The following is a 22,511-nucleotide window of genomic DNA, read 5'->3' as shown; positions in this document are numbered from 1 at the left end:
CTGCGTTCATAAGGAGAAGGGTCTCTTGTGCTGTGGCTGGGGCCCATTGAATGCAAGTCATGAAGGGCTGCGGTAAGGCCCTAAACTCAAAGGGTTAACTTTCTGGTATTGAATTGCTGTCTTTCTTATTGGGGGGAAAAGTCTGGAAGCATTAAAGGCAATTTTGAAAAAGGGGAAGCAGAAGTGAAATATACAGAAGCAAAAGTAGGATCTCAAACCAACGTTGGGCAGAGTACGATAGCCAAAAGGCGGAAACAGCCAAGGGTCAGTTGATGGACAAGTAAGAGGAAACATGGTTTGTCCATAGGATAGAACATTATTTGGCCAGACGAAAGAATGCAATCCTACTGTACACTGAAACAAGCCAGACAGAGAGGACAAATAAATGGTATGAGTCTACTGACGTGGGTTACCCAGAATAGGCAAGTTCATCGAGACAGGAAGTAAGATGAAGGGCCAAGGGACTGGGGGAGGAAATGAAACAGTTGTTTGATAGCACAGGGTTTATGTTGCTGGTGATGGTCGCACCACATTGTGAATGATAGGATCACTGAATCATACGCTGACCAATGGGGAACATGGTAAATGTTGGCTACATGCATTTTAACACAGTAGAGAGAAAGACAGCAATAAATAATGCCCCAGTAGGATTTCTGTTCTCTCTTTGCCTGTGGACAAATAACATTGTTTTGTGTTTGAGGGCTTTTTTTTCAACTCCCTCCATGTGTCTTTCCTCTTCTTTAGTGAGGTCTTCATACTTTGATGGATGCCCCAGAATGCCTCCTCATGTGGCTGAATCAGTTTACAGAACCTTCCCCTTGTGGAATATGCAGATTGTTCACAGTTCTCAGCTTGTAGAAAAAGGCTGCCTTTCATGGGCTTTTGCGTGTGGAATCCCTTTGATGCCAAGAGTCAGGTGATAGGGAAAGAAGGCGCCCGTCTGCTCCTTGAAGGAGAACTGAGTGTCAGAAGTAGCCAGTTTGGGAATAGAACGCACATGCTCATAGCACACAATACGGAAGATTTTTACTGTTTCCCTTTCTTGTTGTCCAAGCCCCCAGTTTATCTGCCTAGAGGTGACCTGGTTACTGGGTAAAGCGAAGAGGGTTTATTTTATTTATTTTCAAGATTTATTTATGTATTTGAAAATTAGTTACAGAAAAAGAGGAAGAGAGAAGGAGGAAGAGAAAGAAGGAGGAAGAGAGAGAGACAGAGAAAGAGAGAGAGAGAAAGAGAGAGAGAACCTTCTGTCTTGGTTCACCCCCAATTGGCCACAATGGCCAGGTGAGGCCTTGCTAAAGTCAAGACCCTGGAATTTTATCCAGGTGTCCCACATGCATTGCAGGGGTCCAAGTACTCAGCTCGTCTGCTGCTGCTCTCCCAAGTGTGTGAGCAGGGAGCAGCAGGGACTCCAGCTGGCTCTTACGCGAGTTGTCAGCATTGCCAGTAGCTGCTTGACCTCGTGTGCCACAACCTTAGCCACAGGAGGAGAGTTTTTAGAATATGTATTTATTTTTATTGGAAAGGCAGATTCACAGAGAGGAGACAGAAAGATCCTCCATCTACCTGTTCATCTCCAGATGGCCGCAATGGCCAGAGCTGAGCTGATCCAAAGCCAGGAGCCAAGAATTTCCCACACGGGTGCACGGTTCCAAGGCTTTGGGCTGACCTCTACTGCTTCCCTAGACCAGAAGCAGGGAACTGGAAGGGAAGTAGGGCAGCCGGGACATGAACCAGTGCCCATATGGGACACTAGCATTTGCAGGCAGAGGATTAGCCTATTGAGCCACCTTGCTGGCCTCAAGAGATTTACCACCTTGTTGTTTTTGGGCCTGGATCTATGGATTCACATCACAGATGCCTGAGCGTTTGAGATGATCACAGCCCAGGCCCCTGGGGTTGGCTTCACTTCAAACTCCGAGTTTCTGCGAGTGGAAGCCTGTGTGCCTTCTCGCCTTGCTCACTTGAAATCAACTGCTTCAACGTGGTCATTTCCGTTTTTTCTCTGCCAGGCTGTGCCCTGGGGTGGGGGTGTTTTTAGTGACTAAGAAGCACATCAAACTATGTACAGAGAGAGCACCTGTCCTCCAGCATAGTATGATGCATTTTCACAAATTGAGCATAAATGGTTTCCAGCACTCTGGCTGAGAAACTGAAGGTGATCTGCACTCTGGGTGATCCCAGTGATCCCTGGAGTGGGAGGCAAAAGCTCAGGGGACGAGAAAGATAACGGATACATCTTTCGTGTCTGGGATGAGCCAAAGTTGTTGAAAAAACTATGTGTATGTGTGTGTATTTCTCAGCTCAGACAGAGCTTGCCCTTGCCGAACTCATTTGAGAGTTAAATGGCAAAAGAGTAAGATCTCTTGACAGGTGCTTAAGCTGGACATTGCTAGGGTCATTAACAGGTTCCTTCCTGTTTCCCCGCCCGGCACCAGTCCGCAGTGCAGTGTCAGACCTCCGCGTGGCTGACGTCACTACCACTGAAATACGGCTGGAGTGGCAGAACACAGACAACGCCTCCGATTACATCTACCACGTGTTGCTACAGTCTCAGCATGGCTTTAATAAAACCAGCACTTCTCACAAAGTCATCACTCTTGGAGGGTTGGTCCCAGGCACCTTGTACAACATCACCATCTCTCCAGAAGCAAGCTATGTGCAGGGAGACCCGGGCTCCATCTCCCAGCACACACGTGAGTCTCTTTGCTGTAGTGGGAGGCTTCAGCTGCTGCCATGCTTATGGACGCTGATGTCGAAGCTCTGGGAACTTGAAGTGGTCTTTGGAAGCACAAAGTGATTCTGTGCATGTGGAGAATTCATTCCTGGGAATCCCTACCAGGAGTGAGTCGCCTCGCTGTGTTGGCATCAGGATATCTTGCATGAGAGAACAGCTTTGCTTGCCATCGGGAGGGAGGTGTTTGGCTAGCGTTTGAACTAAATATGGGGTAGAGATGTTAGTTTAGAACCTATTTTTAGTATCTGAATTTTTCTCTTTCATCAGATTAAAAAGATAGTTTGGAAATTTCATCTGAAGAGCATATTTTGGATAAGCTTGAAATATCAAAAAAAAAAAAAGCCTGAACATTTTTCATTCTTTTAAGATTTAGTCTGTGGATTTATTTTTGGAATGTCTTTTTGGGAAGGCTTCCATCATTTGGTCCAGTAAATAGTAACTTTATTCCTTCCTTGCAAGAGATACCAGGCTGTTTTGGGATACAGTAAATATAAGAATCTTGGCATTGAAAGTAATTTGTAATTTTACTTGATATTTTTTTTGTTTGTTTATTTTAAACCTAGGGCCCAGCAATGTGTCCAATATTGAAATAAGCATCAACACCACAGCTGTGACTTTGACTTGGGAGAACTTGGATGAGGCCTCTGCCACGTACTCCTACCGCCTTGTCATCGAGGAGGTTGGTAGCTCAAGCAACACAACGCAGATAGTGAAGATGGTTGAAGTCACTTCCGTCACCGTCACTGAATTAATCCCTGGCTCACCCTACGCAGTAGAGATCTTTACACAAGTGGGGAATCTGACCGAGTCATCAGCCCCTGGCAGGGAGTCATTCTGTACAGGTGAGTAGCTTCAGGTGCCTCTTGGACACCTTACTCTGTGACGGTGACCCTGCCAGACTGAAATTTGTTGAATTTCATGGGTACTAATAGATCCTCAGCGGACGGCGGCTTATTCTTAGTGACTTATTAATGCCACCCTGATGTCTTCATTGTTTTGTCATTCAACAAGTTTTAATTGACCATGATAGATGAGAAAGAGAGGAGAGATGGTGAGAGAGAGACAGATATAGTATCCTCATGTACTGGTTTAGTCTGCAAATGTTTGGCAGTAGCCAGGACTGGGCCTGGCTGATGCTGGAGCCTGGGCCTGATCCAGCTCTCCCAGCTGGGTGGCAGAGACTCAGCCACCTGAGCCATCATCTGCTGTCTTTCTGGGTAGGCTAGGAGGAAGCTGGAGCCAGAAGCTGGAGCTGGGACTCCAGCCCAGGTACTGTGATGTGGGATCAGAGCCTCTTAGCCATGAAGCTGAACAACTGCTTCCCGCTACCCTAGAAAGAATGAAGAAGCTGAGACCATTTGCAATTCGCTAATCATCCAGCATGTTGGATGTATAGAAAGAGCCCTGCACTTGGGACTTGGAAAACCTAGTTTTGGCTTTTCACTTAGCACTGTCATCTTTAGCAGATGCCTTAACCTGTCTGAGCCTTGGTGGATTCTCCTGCACAGTGGGCCAGTGTGAGCCTCACCGATCCCAGAGGTCGCAGTGGTCTTGGGGCCCTGTTTTCTTCTAGGGGTCCCGTTGGTGACCATCCCACCTGGCTTGTCTCATTTTAGGTGGGTGGGTCCTGCTGCTCCCTGTGTTTCACGTCAGCAGAAGTGAGGGTCCTGGGATCTCACGTGATGCTCTGCTTGCTTTGCAGATGCTGCACCAGTGGCTGCTGTCCACTGTGAAGTGGTTCCCAAAAAGCCAGCCTTGGTTCTGAAATGGGCCTGCCCTCCTGGCGCCAACATGGGCTTCGAGCTGGGGGTCAGCAGTGATGCCTGGAAGAATGTGACACAACTGGAGGGTTGCTCATCCGAGAATGACACTGAGTACAGGAAGGAAGTCACGTCTTTGAATTTCTCTGCCTCGTACAACATCAGTGTCACCACCTTGTCCTGTGGAAAGATGGCACTCGCCACCCAAAACACCTGCACCACCGGCATTACAGGTGAGCAGCTAGGCAGGAGTGTGGCCCTCCCTGGAGAGACTGACCCAGTGGGTCTGCAGGTGTGGTGTAGAAGTCTGCCCTAAAATTCCTGCTTTCAGTGGCGTAGATGGGCATCTCGTTTTATAGAAACCCAGTCAAACAAAGCAGAATAAGAGGGACTCACATTTAAGTTCTAAAAGGGTCCTTTGCTTCAGAGAGCAACAGCTGTGTTTTCATTTATGTAGGAAGTTTTCTTGCTGCATTAAATAGAAATGTTCAGAAATACACAAAGGTAGGGGATAGAGTGATGAGGCCCTTTGTGTGATGTACCCATTGTCACCCTGATGAATGTACTGTGCCAACCCAGCAGGCCCCTTCCGGAGTCAGGACAGGGCTCCAGGAGGTCCCTTGGGGGTATGTTTTCCATTGTGATTCTTTTATTTTTTTTTAGGATTTATTTTATTTTATTGGAAAGGCAGATGTACAGAGAGGAGAGACAGAGAGGAAGATCTTCCATCCGATGATTCACTCCCCAAGTGACCGCAGCGGCTGGTGCTGTGCCAATCTGAAGCCAGGAGCCAGGAACTTTCCCGGGTCTCCCACGCAGGTTCCCAATGCTTTGGGCCATCCTCAGCTGCTTTCCCAGATCACAAGCAGGGAGCTGGATGGGAAGTGGAGCTGCCGGGATTAGAACCGGCGCCCATATATGGGATCCTGGTGATTCAAGGCGAGGACTTTAACCATTACACTATAGTTCCAGGCCCTCCATCGTGATTCTTCTCTAATAAATTGCCTCCTCCTCCTTTGGTACTGAGTATCAGACAATTGGGTTTTGTTTTGCTTTGTTTCAGACCCCCCCGTTCCAGATGGATCTCCTAATATTACTTCTGTCAGTCACAATTCCGTGAAGGTAAAGTTCAGTGGGTTTGAAGCCAGCCACGGACCCATCAAGGCCTACGCCATCATTCTGACCACGGGGGCAGGTAAGGAGGGACCCCTGATGGTTAACACAGCCAGGACAGGCAGTGGTGTTGAGGCTGGGAATACTCCTGTGCCACTGTGGCCATTGGGGTTCCAGGCCAGAGCTCTCTGCACATGGCCACCCCTGCTATGTTACTCACCAGCTACATCAGGGCTCGCCACACTTGATCTCCAGAGCTAAATAGCAGGTGTCTTAAGGTCTGAAGTCCTCATAGGCTCTGCCACAGCGACTCACTCTGCTGTTGCTATGGGAGAGCGGTCATAGAAGATACGCCAAGGGCCTACTGCTCCTGTGAAGGGCTGCGTAGAAAGCAGGTGCTGGCCGGCCTGCCTGTGGGCTGTGGCTGTGCTACCTCGAGCCTAGACTTGCCTTCTTTTTGACAACACTTGGTCTTCTGGGGGGCAGAATGTGTGTGTGTCTGTCTCTAGCTCTCTCTCATACACACATGCACATGGCCTCCTCAGAGAATGGTTTTCTCTTAAATCAGAAAATGATCTGGAATGCTTGGCGGGAGCTTGCACAGGGCATCCCTGTGGTCTGAGAGGGGGAGGTGGGCCAAAGGCTTCTTTTCCATCCACACTAGGCTTTGGTCTTCAGTGAGAGGAGGATGCATTAAGGACATCGCCCTCTCTCTCTTGAAGGTTTATTTAATTTATTTGAAAGGCAGAGTTACAGACAGACAGAGGAAGACAGAGAGAGAATCTTCCATCTGCTGGTGTACTCCCCAAATGGCTGCAGTGGCCAGAGCTCAGCTAGTCCAAAGTCAGGAGCTGGGAGCTTCTTCTGGATCTCCCACGTGAATGCAGATCCTGAGCACTTGACCCGTCCCCTGCTGCTTTCCTAGACCCCAAGGAGGGGGCTGGATTGAGAGTAGAGCAGCCATGACTCATGCTGGTGCCCATATGGAACGCATGGCAGGCGGAGGCTTAAACTCTTATGCCACAGGGCTGGCCCTGGGTGTCTCTGAGAGCTGTGTGTGAGTACTATGCAGCACAGGCCTGCATGTTGTTTCTGGCGATTCTCTATGCTGGAGGTGGGCAGCATGGGCCCACGTCTGCCCCGGGTTTCCACCTGTAGTGCCATCTTCATGTCCTTGAGGCAGGTGAGGGAAGAGAGCGCACACATTCCCAGGACGGCCGGGGGAGCCAGGAGGAAGGGCATGGCCGTCTGTCTGCCAGAGTGCAAAGAGAGATGTTGGGGGTCTTCCTCTCCCTCTCTTCTTCTTTTCTAATATTTATTACTTAATTTGTGAGACAGAGAGGTGAAGGGTGGGGACAGAAATCTCTTCTGTCTGCTGATTCACCGCCTGACATGACCACAGAGGCTGCTGGCGCAGAAGCTGGGAGCTAGCCATTCAGTCCAGGCCTCCTCTGTGGGCGGCAGGAGCCACTGGAACCGTCTCCGCTGCCTCCCGGGGTCTGCATTTGTGGGAATGTGGAATCTGGAGTGGAGCTGGGCGTTGAACTTCATTTAGGGCACTGCATTTAGGAACAGGAGCACCCCAACCAGTAGCTTTAGCGTGAAGCCCAGTGCCCACTCGCCTGTGCGTGTTTCTTTGGGGTCTGTTTCAGGCTCTTTATCATTTTTTGCTGGGATGGTTTTCAGCAAATTGTCCAAGTTCAGATGTTTGCTGAACCAGGAGGGAGGTGATGTTTGTATGGTGTTGTGGCTGACCTGTCCCCAGCTGTGAGCAATGAGGCCATGGGCTATGGGCGAGGTGGTCTGGGTTAGGGATCCCAGTTCACCATGAGGGTGGTGTGGACCTCGAGTCGGGTCCTGTTAGCTTTCTCTGCCTTCCTATTGCTGTCTGTGCAGTGGAGACAGTCCACTTAACATAACGGGACTTGTGGTGCTGGGATGAATCCACAGAAGTGGCACAGTGTTGAGAATTCGATGCATACAGAGCCTGGCTTAGGAAGATGCTGCAGGGTGGCGGCTGATGGCGCTGTTGCCTGGCATGGGAGACGGATTCTGGCGTTGTGATCTCTTATGATTTCCCTTCTGTGTGCCGCTCCTAGCTGGCCTCCCTTCCACAGACGTGTTGAAATACACCTATGATGACTTCAAAAAGGGAGCCTCGGATACATACGTCACCTACCTCATAAGGACAGACGAGAGGGGACGTTCTCATGGCTTGTCTGAAGTCTTGAAATATGAGATTGACGTCGGGAATGAATCTATGACCCTGGGCTATTACAACGGAAAGCTGGAACCCCTGGGATCCTACCGGTAACAACATATGGCTCTCTTGTGGCTGGGGTGGGGAGTGGTTGAGCCCCAGGAGCATAGGCTGTGTGTGTGTGTGGCTGTAGCCCTGTCTCAGCAGCCTCTCTGAGCCCTTGGTCATTCCGCAGGGCTTGTGTGGCTGGCTTCACCAACATCACCTTCATCCCTCACCACGAAGGCCTCATTGACGGGGCTGAGAGCTACGTGTCCTTCAGCCGCTATTCGGATGCTGTGTTCTTGCCCCAGGATCCAGGTAGGAGAAAAACAAGGCTGTGTGTCTGTATGTGTCTCCGCAACCCCTGGGGAGGATTGGGGTACCCCGACTCTCTCATCTTGGAAGCAGAGATGTTACACAGCTGGCCATGAGCGCTCTGCTCTGCTGCTTCCTCCTCTGAGGGCCCCCAAAGTCTCCGGACCCCCTGAGTCCCAGTGCACCTGTGCTTGGCACAGATTTGGTCCTTTTTCTCGGGGTAGTCATTTGTAGACAGAGTGACTCTGAGTGTATACAATCCTTGAGAGAGCCACAAGACCTGTCTTATGTCACATGTCTCTTTGAAATAAGGTGTTTGGGCCCAGAGATGGAAAGTAACTTTCCTGGGATTGCATAGTGGTAGAGGGGCAGGCCTGGAATTAGGGTCACGGATTCCTTGTCAAGTGGCCCCAGGACCAGTTGCCTTGTTGGTTTACCTGGTGGTTGTTCAGTGCAGGAAAGGGTTCGAGCCACAGCAAGCAGATTTGGGTAGTCCAGCTTCCCCAGGAAGCAGGTGGGTATCCTGCGGCTGAGCATGATGCTGTGGGGACTTCAGCTCATCCACGGCTGTGGGGAGATCATCTGTCTAGCCCAGCTTCCTGAGCTTGCCGTTGAGTCAGTGGAGATGGGGAGAGGAACTGTAATTTTCTTCATGCCATTGTTTGTGAAGGCAGTGTCTGGACTGGTACAGGTCCAGAGCCATTTAACTCTGTGTGTGTACACGCACCCGAGTCCTCTTGTGTGAGGGCTGGGCTGATTGTGGGTGTGACGTGTGGTCCTAAGTGGACACCTCCTCAAGTGCTTCGGCTTGGACTTTTCCCAGGGGTCATCTGCGGAGCGGTGTTTGGATGTATCTTTGGCGCCCTGGTTATTGTGGCCGTGGGAGGCTTCATCTTTTGGAGAAAGAAAAGGTGACACTGCTTTTGTTATTGTGGATAATGATCCTGTATGCTTTCAAAAAGATGGTAATTATTTTTATTTGAGAGGGAGGAGAGTGAGTGAGACGTCTTCTGGTCATCTGTTTGCTGGCTCATTTCCCAATGGCCACAATGATTGGAACTGGGTCAGACCAAAGTCAGGAGCCAGCGACTCTAGGCGAATCTCCCACGCACTTGAGCCACCATCAGCTGCTTCCTAAGGTGCTTACGCAGGAAGCTGGAATGGAAGTGGAGCAGTGGGAACCCAAACCATTGCTCTAGTGTGTTGGGATGCAGGCTTCCCAAACAGCAGTTTAATAAGCTGTATCACCATGCTGGCCTCAGTCCGCACTTTTTAAGGAAGTTTTTGATTTTGGAAAATTTTAAAATCCCCAATATTGGAGTGAACAGTATAAAGAACTTGTATGTTCCCAGTATTCCCTGGGCAGTTGTAAAGCTGATTTCAGCCATTGCATGGCTCGTGGTAGACGCTGTACGATAGGATGCCCTTGCAAGTGGCAAGCGCCGGTTCACAAACTGGCTTTGCATCAGAGCGTTAAGAGGTTGCAGTTTAGAATTAGCTATTTTATCTGCACAGCTCCCCTCTGAATCTGGACACTTGCTGGGTCAGGGTGAGCATGGTGCCAGTTTGACACCTGCTGCCACCCAGGAAGGTTTTTTCTAAGTCAGGAGTTCAGTCAACTTTGAGGGAGAGTGCAAGTGCCTCCTTAACACTCGTTCATTGTGTTTGCTTATCAGAGAACTTTCTCAGAAGTAGGGTAATGTCACTGAAGTAGATACTTTTGTTCTTCTCATTTTTTAAAAAATATTTATTTATTTGAAAGGCAGAGTGACACAGTGGGAAGGGAGAGATGAGAGAAAGATATCTCTTCTATTTGCTGGTTCATTTTCTAACCAGCCACAGCAGCCAGGCCTGGGCCAGGCCGCAGCCAGTAGCCGGGAGTTAGGAGTCAGGAACTCCGTCGGGGTCTCCCATGTGGGAGCAAAGGCTCAGGTACGTGGGCCGTCTGCTGCTGCTTTCCCAGGCACGTTTACAGGGAACCGGATCAGAAGTCGGGCAGTAGGACTCAAACCAGTGCTCTGGGATGAGACGGCAGTGCCGTGGGCGACGGCCCCTCTGCTTAGGTCATGGTTTTCATTTTTAGATGGCATAAAGGAGAGTGGTGTGACCAGTTTGTAGGATGAATTTGTTGCTTGAACCACTTTGCTTATTGGCATTTTGAGCAAGGTGTTGTGTTATGAACTGACTTCCAGGAAAGGGTGACAGACAGAGGAGTAGAACAGGATGCACCTGTGTTTTGTTTGTTTGTTTGATCTAATGAATCTCTTTTCTTTCAAAACAGGAAAGATGCAAAGAACAATGAAGTGTCCTTTTCACAAATTAAGTAAGTCCCTGGAGTTAAGAGCCTATCTGAAGATTATCTAGAACACTTTGGACAGTGCTTGATGTTGTTCTTCTGGTCATCTGGGAGGTCTCCGTAGCTCTGGTTTTCATGAGAATCTCTGTGTTTGATTAGTCTCCTCTGACTCCCTCGCCATATTTTGCTATTATGCTGTCAATAAGTGTGTATACTATAGCTTATTATTATTTTTTTAAATGAGTTATCAAAAACTAAGGGGACAGAAGAACCTGCTGAAAGGCCAGTCGGGTGGCCAAGGCACATTTCAGCGTCTTAGGAATCCTTCCCTTCTTACCCATTCCTCCTGGTTCTGATCTGCTTTTGTTTTTGGGAAAATGTGTTTTCTTCCCAATCGAACCAGTCTCTCTAACTGCTTGTTTTTTTTTTTTTTCTTTCCCTTTCTGCGATTGAAGACCGAAAAAGTGAGTCACCTCTCTATTTTTCTTTAACAATTGGTATTTTTCTATTTTAAATTTATGAGGCAGAATCTAATCAGTGACCTTGTTTTCCCAGATCCAAGCTAATCCGAGTAGAGAATTTCGAGGCTTATTTTAAGAAACAGCAAGCCGACTCCAACTGTGGCTTTGCAGAGGAGTACGAAGTATGTGATCGCAAGCGTGCTGTCAGTGGTCCTCTGCATCGCAGAGCATCATGGCCACCTGTTTCTGTGTCTGTGATGCTTTGGGCAGGAAGTGACCGTCACTGGGGGGGTGGGATGGATGGCGAGAGTGGCTCTTATCGGTCCGCTGGGGTTCTCCCTGTAGTCTCTGCCTGTCCTCTTCTCCTCTCCCCTGCTGGGCCCTCCCCTCCTCTCCTGTGGCCCTGTCTCCTTATTTCCCACCCTACTGCACATGACTTCATTTTAACTTGATTCTGTCTTCCAAGATCTTACTTCCATAGAAGATCCTGTGAGTGGCTCCTGGGGCCCATGTTAGCCTGCATTCTTTGCCTTGTTGTCCCATTCTGTGCTCAGCGGAAATGATAATTTGAAGACTCACTAAGTGGATGACTGCTTGGTTTTGTTTCCAGGATCTGAAGCTTGTTGGAATCAGTCTCCCTAAGTATGCAGCTGAGCTGGCTGAGAACCGAGGGAAGAATCGCTATAATAACGTACTGCCCTGTAAGTCACTCCGTCCACACCACCTTCCCTCTCCCTCCGGCGCTGGTCATCCAAACTGAAACAGTGGAAGGGAGAGAAATCAGTGATGCTAACTCCCCATTTTCCCAGCCTGGCTATGAGGTGGCAGCTAGTATGTTCAGTTCACCTCTAACCTCATGTAGTAGGTGGTACAATGTTTCTCGTTAGAGAAAAAGGAGACTTGACTTGGTTCTTGGTGACTCTTTTTCAAGGAGCAGTTAGAGATTGTAATGGCAAAGCCAGCCTTTGGCCCAGGTCTGCCTAGGACCTGTCTCATGCGGGGTCTACCTCTCAGTCCCTTTCCTGCGTTACAGCCGCACAGCGGGGTGCAAGGGCTGCGGGCGGGCCTGCATGTGGAATGCCGAACTCCTCCTCCCCTAAGCCCCGTGTCCTGGTGATGTTTTGATGATGCCATTTTGTCTTCTGCTTTTCCCACCTGTGTGAAATGTCCCTTCTAGTGAGGCCTTTTTGTGTTTCTCTTTTAATGTCACAGATGATATTTCCCGTGTCAAACTTTCATTCCAGACCCATTCAACAGATGACTACATCAATGCCAACTACATGCCTGTGAGTGTGGACGTGGTACTCTCACTGGACTGGGATGGTGACATTCTCAGAATTTCTTCTGATGCTGACTACGTGTGGTTTTCCATTTTAGGGCTACCATTCCAAGAAAGATTTTATTGCTACACAAGGACCTTTGCCAAACACTTTGAAAGATTTCTGGCGAATGGTTTGGGAGAAAAATGTATATGCCATTGTTATGTTGACCAAATGTGTTGAACAGGGAAGGGTAAGTGATTCCTTGTCTGGGGTTTCGCTGGTGGCAGATGGTGTGGTCTTGAGTTTTGTTTTTGTTTTCCCTAAAAAATGCTATTTTATTCTAGACAAAATGTGAGGAGTACTGGCCTTCCAAGCAGGTCCAGGACTATGGGGACATAACTGTGGCCATGACGACGGAAATTGTTCTTCCTGAATGGACCGTCAGAGACTTCACAGTGAAAAATGTGAGTGAGAGGTCAAGAGGAGTGGGTCTCAGGAAACGAGCTCGTGCGAGGAGTCGGCAGAGGTGGCTCTTAGGTGGACACGCACTCGCACTTTTATACGTCGGATGGCATCCTTGCAGCCCACACTCTCCGTACAGCCTTAGTCTTCCTGTCAGAGGGGAAGCTTGCTAAGTTATTCCTCAGTCAGTGGCCCGGGTGCGTGTGGCTGTGCATCAGCGACGCACAAGCCGAGGCCGATGGGTGGTGTAGTGGGAGATCCAGCATCAGCAGCGGATGCTGGCTGTCAGCAGCCATGTGCAACACCTCCATCAGTAAGATTCTGATGCATCTGCACCTGCAGGTTGCACAGATAAGTCTACTTCAGTTGTATAGGAAGTCAAATTTGTGTGACAAAGCTCCTGATGGGTGTGTCACTGTACCCTCTTGGCAGCTTGTCCCAAGGACCTGAACATGCCCATCCCCTTTGCTGGGATGGTTCCAGATTTCATTACACACACACACACACACACACACACACACACACACAAACACACAGATTTTTCCTTAAAAAACTGAGAGCATTACAGATGGAGTTGAACTCCCGGCTGAGCCCCCTCTGCAGAGGTCATCTGAGAAGCGGAGCCTTCACCTGTCCCCACCTGCTCAGTCTCTCACCGCTGGTTTCTTTGCTGGGATGAGAACATGTGGTGAAACTCAGGAGTGTTGAGTTTATCTGGGAGAGGCTGCCCACCGTCTTCTGCCTGCCTCTTCCCTTCTTCTCCTCCCTATTTTCCAAATGTTGCATGATGTAACCTCTTACGATCATGAATGCAGAGTCGGAAAGACCAAGCCTCCGAGGGTGGTGGTTGGGAAAAAGAGGGGCTGCCTTGCACCTGTAGGACTAGAGTGGCTCCTGGCCAGTGGCCAGCCTGGAAGGCGCTGACCATCATAATGGCGTTTGTGTGAATTGCTTTCGCTTGTGAGCTTAGGGATCCTACCGCTGTGGACTCACGGATGGGGTAATGCTCCCTGGGCACAAGTGCAGGAAGGTGTGTCTGTAGCTGGCAGGCAACGGGAAAGGGCAGTGATCTGACCTCAGAGTCACAGAGCCTCTCCTGCCATGGAGATGAGTGTTGGGGGGTATTCAGGCTCCTTTTCTGGGAACCTGTGTCCATTTTCTGTGCAGGGCATCTTGTCCTTGGGCATTCGATGAAGGTGTGATGAGCAGGCCAAGTCTGCAGGTGCTTTGGCAGCTGTCGTGCACAGTGAAGTGCTAGGTGTGGGTGGCTGCCTACCGTGGGCTGGATGAGTCTGGGGTTCAGCTCTGCCTGGGTGCTTGCCCACTGGGGGCTGTCAGGCAGCTGTTCTGTTTCTCACCCCTTTAGGTCCAGACGAGTGAGAGTCACGCCCTGCGGCAGTTCCATTTTACCTCCTGGCCGGACCATGGCGTTCCTGACACCACTGATCTGCTCATCAATTTCCGGTACCTTGTCCGCGACTACATGAAGCAGAGTCCTCCTGAGTCGCCGATTCTGGTGCATTGCAGGTACAACGAGGGCACCATGGTGTGATGGATTCCAGGTGCAATTGTGTGCTTAGGTGTTTCCAAACTTAAGGTTTGGGTATGGGACCATGGACTGGACTCCCTAAACCTTGACACTGCAGACTAGGGGTTGGCAAACTATAGCCTTGTGAGCCAGATCCGGTTAGCTGCCTGCTCTTGTGCATAGAATTCCCTGAAACACAGCTGTGCATACTTGTTTACGTGTTGTTTCTGATTGTATGCTCCTGCGACAGGAACCAGCTAGATGCATGTGTGTAGCCAGTGGCCCTTTGCAGATAAAGTTTGCCAGTGGTTACTCTGTAACAGTAAAACATTAGCTTTAAAGAGAAAGGCATTAAGTTAGGACAGAAGAAAGGAGGGACTTTGGCCCTAGAGGGAATCCATTGGTGAAAATCCCCACCCTAGGTTATGGCGGCAGCTTGGCCTGAGATTTGGGAAACTCGAGCAAGATGTTTAGTTGGTGTTCCTTGACTCAGAAGTATGGTTGCGCCTTAGTTTCAAATGGATTCCATCTTATTCCCTGATGTTTAAATGAGCAGCTGTTTACCAAGGCAGAGCAGGTCATGGAGGATGGAGACCAGGCGTTTGAAGCCGAGGGCTCCACAGGACGCCGCCGCAAGTTCACGTGCTTGTCTTGCTTTGCTTCCAGCGCTGGGGTTGGAAGGACGGGCACTTTCATCGCGATTGACCGTCTCATCTACCAGATGGAGAACGAGAACACCGTGGATGTGTACGGCATTGTGTACGACCTCCGCATGCACAGGCCTTTAATGGTGCAGACAGAGGTGAGACCTGCGTCTGTTGGCGAGTCCACCCTTCCCAGCTGTTTGTGAAGGGTTGCATTGGGCTGGCACTGTGGTGCAGCAGGTGAAGCTCCTGCCTGTGATGCGGCATCTCATATGGGCACTGGTTTGTGCCCAAGCATTCTACTTCTGACCCAGCTCCCTGCTAATAATCTGGGAAAGCAGTGGAGGATGTTCCAAGTGTTTGGGCTCCTGCACCAACATGGGAGACTTAGAAGAAGCTCCTGGCTTCAGCCTGGCGCAGTCCTGGCGTGTGGCATCTGAAAAGTGAACCAGTGGATGGGAGGTCCCTCTGTTTTCCTCTAAGTCTGAATTTCATACTTTTTTTTTTTTTTTAAAGATTTATTGTTATTGGAAAGCCGGATATACAGAGAGGAGGAGAGACAGAGAGGAAGATCTTCCATCCGATGTTTCACTCCCCAAGTGAGCCGCAACGGGCCGGTGCGCGCCAATTCGATGCAGGGAACCAGGAACCTCTTCCAGGTCTCCCACGCGGGTGCAGGGTCCCAAAGCTTTGGGCCGTCCTCGACTGCTTTCCCAGGCCACAAACGGGGAGCTGGATGGGAAGTGGAGCTGCCGGGATTAGAACCAGTGCCCATATGGGATCCCGGGGCTTTCAAGGCGAGGACTTTAGCCGCTAGGCCATGCCACCAGGCCCTAAGTCTGAATTTCAGAATAAACGAGTGTGTAAACAAATAAAAAGAAAGGGTTGTATCATGTCACATGCTTAAGCTAAACTATTTCTGCCTTCCAAATCCTTCTGGTGGCTGTGAAGCCACCCTGGATTTCTTTGCTGATCTTTTTGAATTATCTGACATGAGTGGTGTGTAGTTCTGATCCCAGCAGTGGAACGGTAAACCGAGGCTGGAGTTCTTTCCATTGCTGCCTCTGGCTTACCAGATAATCTTAGCAAGTCTCCGAACCTTGGTTTCCAGGTGTTAGATTCATAAAACTGACCTTTTGCATTCTTTGTGTCTAAGGGGATCAGGCCATCTTCACAACAAGCTGCTGAAACAGTTGTGACAGAAAAAATAAGAGGTAGCGTCATGCTGCTTACACACTGAAATAGCCATTTCTCCTTAGTAAAGGGTGTCAGTCCAGCTATGGAAGTCTGGCTGACCACTGAGAACAGAGATGCTGAGTGTCTGGGGTGTAATTGGAGTGTGCCTGTTGGAGTTGACTGTCCCTGAGTGGTGCCTGATGCCCAGTATTTTGGAGGCATTTGCAACACAATGCTTTGGGAGGTCCTCGCCCTCACACAAGTGGGTGCATCTGGGCCGGGGTGAGAGCAGGGTGTTGATGTGTGTCAGGCTGTCACTCTGTACCAATTTAGAGCTCTATGAATATGTGCTGTGTTTTTTTGAGTCCAGCAGGGGATATTCTAGAATCTGTGGGTACATTGTGTGCTTGGGGGATGATCTGCATCATTATAATGGAAAGAGGGAAATTTATCTTTTGTGTTGGCCAGAAGGGAGATTGTTTTCTTTCTGAGATAATTACATAGAGTAGTATTTCTCCATCTTTTGTTGTTTTTGGAAAAGCACAGGAATCTTACACCTGCTCGAATCTTACTCTATCTGTAAAATGTTTTGAAAGTATACATTATATTTTCTGTATGAATTCAATATATGTTCTTTATGTTATGTATACTTAAAACTTTGACAACATAGAATACATTTTTTTTTCCTTTGAACTTTTTGTGCCTTATTCCATTCTGCGGAGGTAACCAGTATTTGTAGTTTGGTATATATACAATTTTTAGTTAAAAATATTCTGTTGTATAAAAATTATACATACCTATGGGGTACCGTGTGATGTTTTGATCCATGTCTATATTTTTATTGTGAGATGTTGACTTTTGTCTTTATAGAGCTCTTTATAAATAAACAGTCTTTTTCTCTGTGTCTTACACACATTCACCTACTCATGTTGGATATTTTGGGTCAAATTGATCCTGTTTTGTATGTAATGCTTTCCAGTGATTTTTTTGTCTCTTACACAATTGTGGAGATCTTTTCTCTAAAAAATACTAATAGCAACCACTCCTCTTTAGATTTTTAATTTATTTATGTATCTATCGGAAAGATACAGAGAGAGTGCGAGCCTCTCAGCTGCTTGATCACTGCCCCGTGGCTGCAGCGGCCAGGGCTGGCCGAAGTTGAAACCGGGAGCAGGACTCCATCTGGGTCCTCAAGGCCTCTGGGGCGCCTTGGACGTCCGTGCTGCCGGCCAGGAACATGAGCAGGACCCTGGGGTCAGGAGTAGAGCCAGGGTCAGACCCAGACACCTGATAAGGGCCTTCATATCTTAATTTCTGTGCCAACCCCTCATGGGAATCTTTCTGTGTCAGCATGCACCTCCTCTGTTTAATGACTACTCGCAGATTCTGACCTGCTTGTTAAGCGGTGGTCCCCACGCAACTCTACATGATTGTCGCTCTTCACGGACCTCCTCAGAAGGGCATGAGCACTCTGTTCTGCACAGACCAGGATGAGTGTGTGTGTGTGTGTGTGTGTGTGTGTGTGTGTGGTTTCCTCCATATTCTTCCTTAGTTCTGCCCCCCCAGGCTTCTGATCCTTGTTTTAGGGAATGGGAAGCGGGAAGTGTTCCACCTTCTGTTGCCTTCCCAGGGAGCTGGATCGGAAATGGAGTGGCTGGGTGCCCTTACAAGTTGCCGGCATTGCAGGTGGTGGCTGTACCCGCTACAGCACAGCGCTGGCCCCAGCTGTTACTCCTTGTACTGTTTGCCGCCGGGTGGCTGGGGCACGTCCCGTGGGGAGGGGGTCAGTCGTGGGCCACGCCCTGGGACCGGTGCTCACACGTCTCCCTCTCTTTTCCTTTCAGGACCAGTATGTTTTCCTCAATCAGTGTGTTTTGGATATTATCAGATCCCAGAAGGACTCCAAAGTAGATCTCATCTACCAGAACACGACGGCAATGACCATCTACGAAAACCTGGCACCCGTGTCCACGTGCGGCAAGACCAACGGTTACATTGCCTGACTCCGGAGGAGAGCCCTGCTGAAGACGGCCTGCCGGCACACCCACAGCCAAGGAGCGTGCCCCTGGCTTGCCATGTTGTTTCTGCGTCCACTATCTTAATCCTTTGTTCTCTTGCGTTTGAACTAACTTGGAGGGTGTGAAGCTGCAGGTGGGACACTTGACAATGCCCAGCGGGGCGGCAGGGCTGTGGTGCCTGCTGGGCAGGGCACGTGCTTACCGACCACCAGGGGGAGGAGCTCCCCTCCCCATCTTTTTTTTTTCTTCCCCTAAAGAATCATGGAAAACCAGGAAACATGAGCTATGACTTTTTTTTTTCCCGTTTTCAAAACAGGTTCTTTTTTTTTTTGTTGTTTAAACAATTTTACATGCCTCACATGCTCAAGGCAGGGTTATGTTGGGTTGAATATATTTTCAGTATCAGAGGTCTATTTTTACCTACTGTATCTTGGAGCCCAGCTGGTATAGCAGACGGAAGTGTGGGTGGTCAGCGTGCTGGGGGGGCGAGGCGGGGCCTCTCCCGCGTGGGTTTTCTATCTGAACATGTGCCTTTTCTGAATTATGCTTCCACAGGCAGAACTCAGTAGATGTCTATTTTTGTACTGAATCTCCTACAATTGGGGTATATGGAATATTTAAGCATAGTTTAGCTTCAGAGGTCCGCCCTCTTGGTGACATTCCTGTCCTCATTGGCTCAGACGGGGTGCGGGACCCTCTGTGCCCCTGGTTGTCCTCCCCGCCCCGCCCCCACTTACGTTCATACTCCAATTTCTCTTCCTTTTCTTCCTCGTAGTTTTCTCCAAAGACTTCTGTTGGCAACATTTTCAGCCCATTGGTTGGGTGAGAATGGAAACTAGAAGCACGCGTTGTGAGTTTTCCGTGGGCTGGGGTGGGAGAACAGACGAATCCAGCCGTGACCTAAATCCTGTTCTTCTGCCTGTTGGCTTCTTTCTGTCATTTCTGTCGTTGGTAAGAAGGATTATTTAAGGTGCAATATGTGACTTAGTGATTCGTGAGCTCTAGGTTTTTAGTGACGTTTTACTCAGGTTGGCATTTCACGTGTGTCTGTGTGTGCGTGTGTCTGTGCGTGTGCATTTCGAAGTGTGGCAATCTGTGAACACTTCCACGTGAACTGTGTGTTAGATTAACCCCTGTCCCCTCAAGTCCACTGGCTGTAGTCTGTCTGCAGTGGCACATACTGTATCTACTGTATATATAAAGTATTCAGCTCTTAAAACTGTCATTCCTACGAATTGAGGTGTACAAAGTTTGATTTGTATCAAAGATGTAATTATTATTTTTAGAACCTCTTTTCACTATACTGCTGCTGTAATTACTTTGATTTTTTTTTAAAAATGTTGATTTGTTTTTTTTTGGAAGGGGGAGGACTTCAGATGTGTGGTCCGCCAAAAATTTCAGAATTTAGGTGGATTTATTTTCTGGGTACATGATGTGTAAGCTTCTCAAGGCATTCATACGAAAGGATTTGTGGCTCAGGTTCTGTGTTGAAGACTTTTCGACTTACCTTCTGGTAGGCAGTGAAGTTCCCGCGGTGTGATGAAGGAATAGCCAAGGCGCTGGCTGTGTGCGGTGGCCGAATCCCCACGGCCATCCAGCCTGCTGCAGGTGGAGGATGCTCCTGTCGCCGGGGAGCCACGTTCCTCCCAGCCCTGGCACTTTGCTCACTGACTGGACATGACGAGGTTCCGAGGGGGAACCGCACAGCTGTGAAGTCCCTGTGTGGTTCGGAGGTCTCCCCTCTGAGGTACTGGGAGGACGGAGAGGTCACGATCTGGTGGTCTGGGAGACCCTCTTCTTTCTCGCATGGCAATTGCACTTTCTGCTGGGGGCCAGCAGCTCAGCATCGGGCCCCTGCTGGGCAGGGCGGGGTGGGTGTGTGGCAGGGCCACAGGGGGCCTTGGCTGCTTGCACAGTGTCCCCAGAGTGTGGCGGGCAGCAGGGTGTAGGCCGATGGCTGCCATCCTCAGGCCCTGGGTGCCCACGGAGGACTCCGATTTCCTCCTGTGTCCCTTTCCAGGTGGCAGTTCCATGGACTTGTACTTCTCTTCCCTCCAATCTGAGATGGGCATTTAGGTGTCCAGTCCCGTGCAGATCCTAAGCTCTGCCCTGCCCGTGTGACTGCCCCATCCTTCAAAATCCGAGAACCCAGCGGAGGACAGAAGCAGCACAGTTGGGAACACCAGAGTCAGAGCGTCACACGGAGCCTTGGCCCCTGTGTCGTGGGCTTGGCAGATGGGCGGCTGGCGCAGCGAGCCTCGCTGACCGTCACTCCTGCTTCCAGGAGAGGGGCTCATGGTGGAGGGGTCTGGGATTCCTCAAGGGGCAGGTCATCCTAAGTCCCAGTACTCGGCAGCGAGCACTGGGAGTGGAGGTATTACAGGCGAGTTATGGACCAGGGAGAGGGAGTGAGGACACAGGACTCACGGGTTGGGGGCAGGCAGGAGGAAGGCAGTCCTGAGCTCAGGCCCTGCCATTGCTCACCGCTGGGTTGGAAGAGACCTCGTGGCCCAGTGGCTGTGACCCCGCACGGTACTCGGCAGTCACAGGCGGGGCAGCAGCCCGTGCAGGGTCTCAGCCGGCTGGTTTGGGGCCACGAGTAGCTTCTCCTAGGAGCAAAAACTTTTTTTGCCCCTGGAATTGACTCTAGTGAGGATGGTCCCCCCCACCCATGGAAATGCCGTTTGGTGTCTGTTCACTGGGGCTGGCTGCTCTGTGACCTCCAGCCAGACTGTGGCGTCACCGACTGCATTGGATTTGTGCTTTGTAAAGTCAGAGGCCCCAGGGAACCGGGGAGGGGTGGGGGGGCCGGCACTGCCTCCGCCTCTGGTGCGGTGTGCACCTGGGGTGAAAGGCCAGGGTTTTCTCTGGAAATGCTTGATTGTGCTTGTCGAGCTAAGCCCGTCTTGGGTCTTGGTGACTGATGCTGATTTTGCCTCAAAAGTCCAAGTTGAATTTTTCAGACTACTGTGTAGCAGTTGTGTGTTGGACACACTGTAGCTTTTTCTCCCCTGGGGGCACATACAGCATAGGATGTGTTGGCGTGGACTCTAAAACTGTAATTTTCTTGTAACTATTTTGGAATGATGCATATTTCTAATGTTTGTTATATTTGTACAGACTATTGCTGTTGGTTGCTTTTTTTTTTTTAAAGGAAAAAAAATGGCCTGAAAAAAATTTTTTAAAAAAAGACTTAACAAATACCAAATATAAAAACAAATGTTCACAGGATGCCTTTGTGTCCTTCTTTCTCGCTGCCACCTCGCGTGATGTCCACACCCTGGCCGGAGCAGTTTCAGGCTGGCGTCCGGGCTGGGGAGGCAAGAGATGCCTTACAAAACCACAGGTCCCTTTGGAAACTTGTTCACGAAGTGCTCTGTGAGTTGTTGCATGGCCGCTGGTGCCAGCATCACATGTCCTTGGTTGACACGAGAATTCATTTGCTTGCAGTCCTAGAGGCCAGAAGAGGGTGCTGTCTTGCTGGCCGGCCTTCGTCCTGTGTCTGCGTTCCATCTGCCCTCCGTATAAGGACTGCAGTCGGCTTGGGCGAGCTCACTGTACTTTGCCACCCTTTAGAGACTCTGTCTGCAAATGCAGTGACACACTCGGGACTCCTGGACCTTCTGAGTGGGATGCAGGGGGCAGAGGTCTGCTCATGACACCTGTGTGGGGAGACTTTGAAGAAGTGGGTGTGTCTCCAGAAGCTTGGAGGCATGGGTCTACAGGGGACAGGTGCCCACTGGCAGACAGCAAGTCCCTGGGATTTTAAAAACACACTTGGTCACTGCATTTGGGGAATCTTAGAAATGTTGAGATACTCTGGCAGTGTGAGTGGTTTTATTTAATTTTATTTTCTAAAATTGATTGTTCATTGAGAAGGGAGATCAGGAGAGAGAGAGAGAAGGGTCTTGCATCCAGTGCAAGTGGCCACAATGGCCAGAGCTGAGCTGATCCAAGCCAGGAGCTTCTTTTACATCTCCCTCGTGGGTGCAGGGTCCCAAGGCTTTGGACCATCTTCTACTGCTTTCCTAGGCCACAAGCAGGGAGCTGGATGGAAAGTGGAGCAGTTGGGACATGAGCCATTGCCCATATGGGATCCCAGTGCATGCAAGGTGAGGATTTAGCCACTGAGCTATCGCACTGGGCCAAGTTTTATTTTATTTGTTAAGATTTACTTTTGTTCTTTGAAACAATTCAAGAGAGAGAAGCAGAAAAAGGACTTTCATGTGCTGGTTCACTCTGCGGTTGGCTACCATAGCCAGTGCTAGGCCAGGTTAGAGCCCGGAGTTAGCAGATTCATCCAGAACTCATGTGGATCCAGGGGCCCAACCATGTGGGAAAATATAGGGGAGTGGAAGGAGAGAGGCTGGAGTTGGGACAGCAGTGACATGACATGAGCCTCTGGGGACAGCTGAGTGGAGCAGAAGTCTTGCTTTCTACCAGGAGGTGGCCTCGAGGGAGGGGCTGGGGGCTGCAATGCAGAAGCCGAGAGAATTG

The 22,511-nt window shown here is 49.7% G+C and overlaps 1 protein-coding gene across 1 annotated transcript in view; it reads left to right on the top strand.

Moving 5' to 3' along the window:
* Positions 1–18,170, top strand: part of PTPRJ (protein tyrosine phosphatase receptor type J) — a 31,616-nt gene extending 13,446 nt beyond the window's left edge. Inside the window, exons 7-23 of the mRNA XM_058663025.1 lie at positions 2,439–2,696; positions 3,301–3,579; positions 4,440–4,730; positions 5,561–5,692; positions 7,710–7,920; positions 8,046–8,170; positions 8,991–9,078; positions 10,449–10,490; positions 10,919–10,927; positions 11,019–11,106; positions 11,535–11,625; positions 12,137–12,210; positions 12,302–12,436; positions 12,531–12,650; positions 14,015–14,175; positions 14,843–14,978; positions 17,841–18,170. Coding sequence (XP_058519008.1) covers positions 2,439–2,696; positions 3,301–3,579; positions 4,440–4,730; positions 5,561–5,692; positions 7,710–7,920; positions 8,046–8,170; positions 8,991–9,078; positions 10,449–10,490; positions 10,919–10,927; positions 11,019–11,106; positions 11,535–11,625; positions 12,137–12,210; positions 12,302–12,436; positions 12,531–12,650; positions 14,015–14,175; positions 14,843–14,978; positions 17,841–17,999 — 2,399 coding nt within the window. The 3' untranslated portion in view covers positions 18,000–18,170. The remainder of the gene's footprint in view (positions 1–2,438; positions 2,697–3,300; positions 3,580–4,439; positions 4,731–5,560; positions 5,693–7,709; positions 7,921–8,045; positions 8,171–8,990; positions 9,079–10,448; positions 10,491–10,918; positions 10,928–11,018; positions 11,107–11,534; positions 11,626–12,136; positions 12,211–12,301; positions 12,437–12,530; positions 12,651–14,014; positions 14,176–14,842; positions 14,979–17,840) is intronic.
* Positions 18,171–22,511: the final 4,341 nt, after the last annotated feature.

Source organism: Ochotona princeps, chromosome 4 (assembly GCF_030435755.1).
Source record: "Ochotona princeps isolate mOchPri1 chromosome 4, mOchPri1.hap1, whole genome shotgun sequence".
Taxonomy (NCBI): Eukaryota; Metazoa; Chordata; class Mammalia; order Lagomorpha; family Ochotonidae; genus Ochotona; species Ochotona princeps.
Note: the sequence above shows the minus strand (reverse complement) of the source record. Positions and strands in the feature narration are given on the sequence as shown.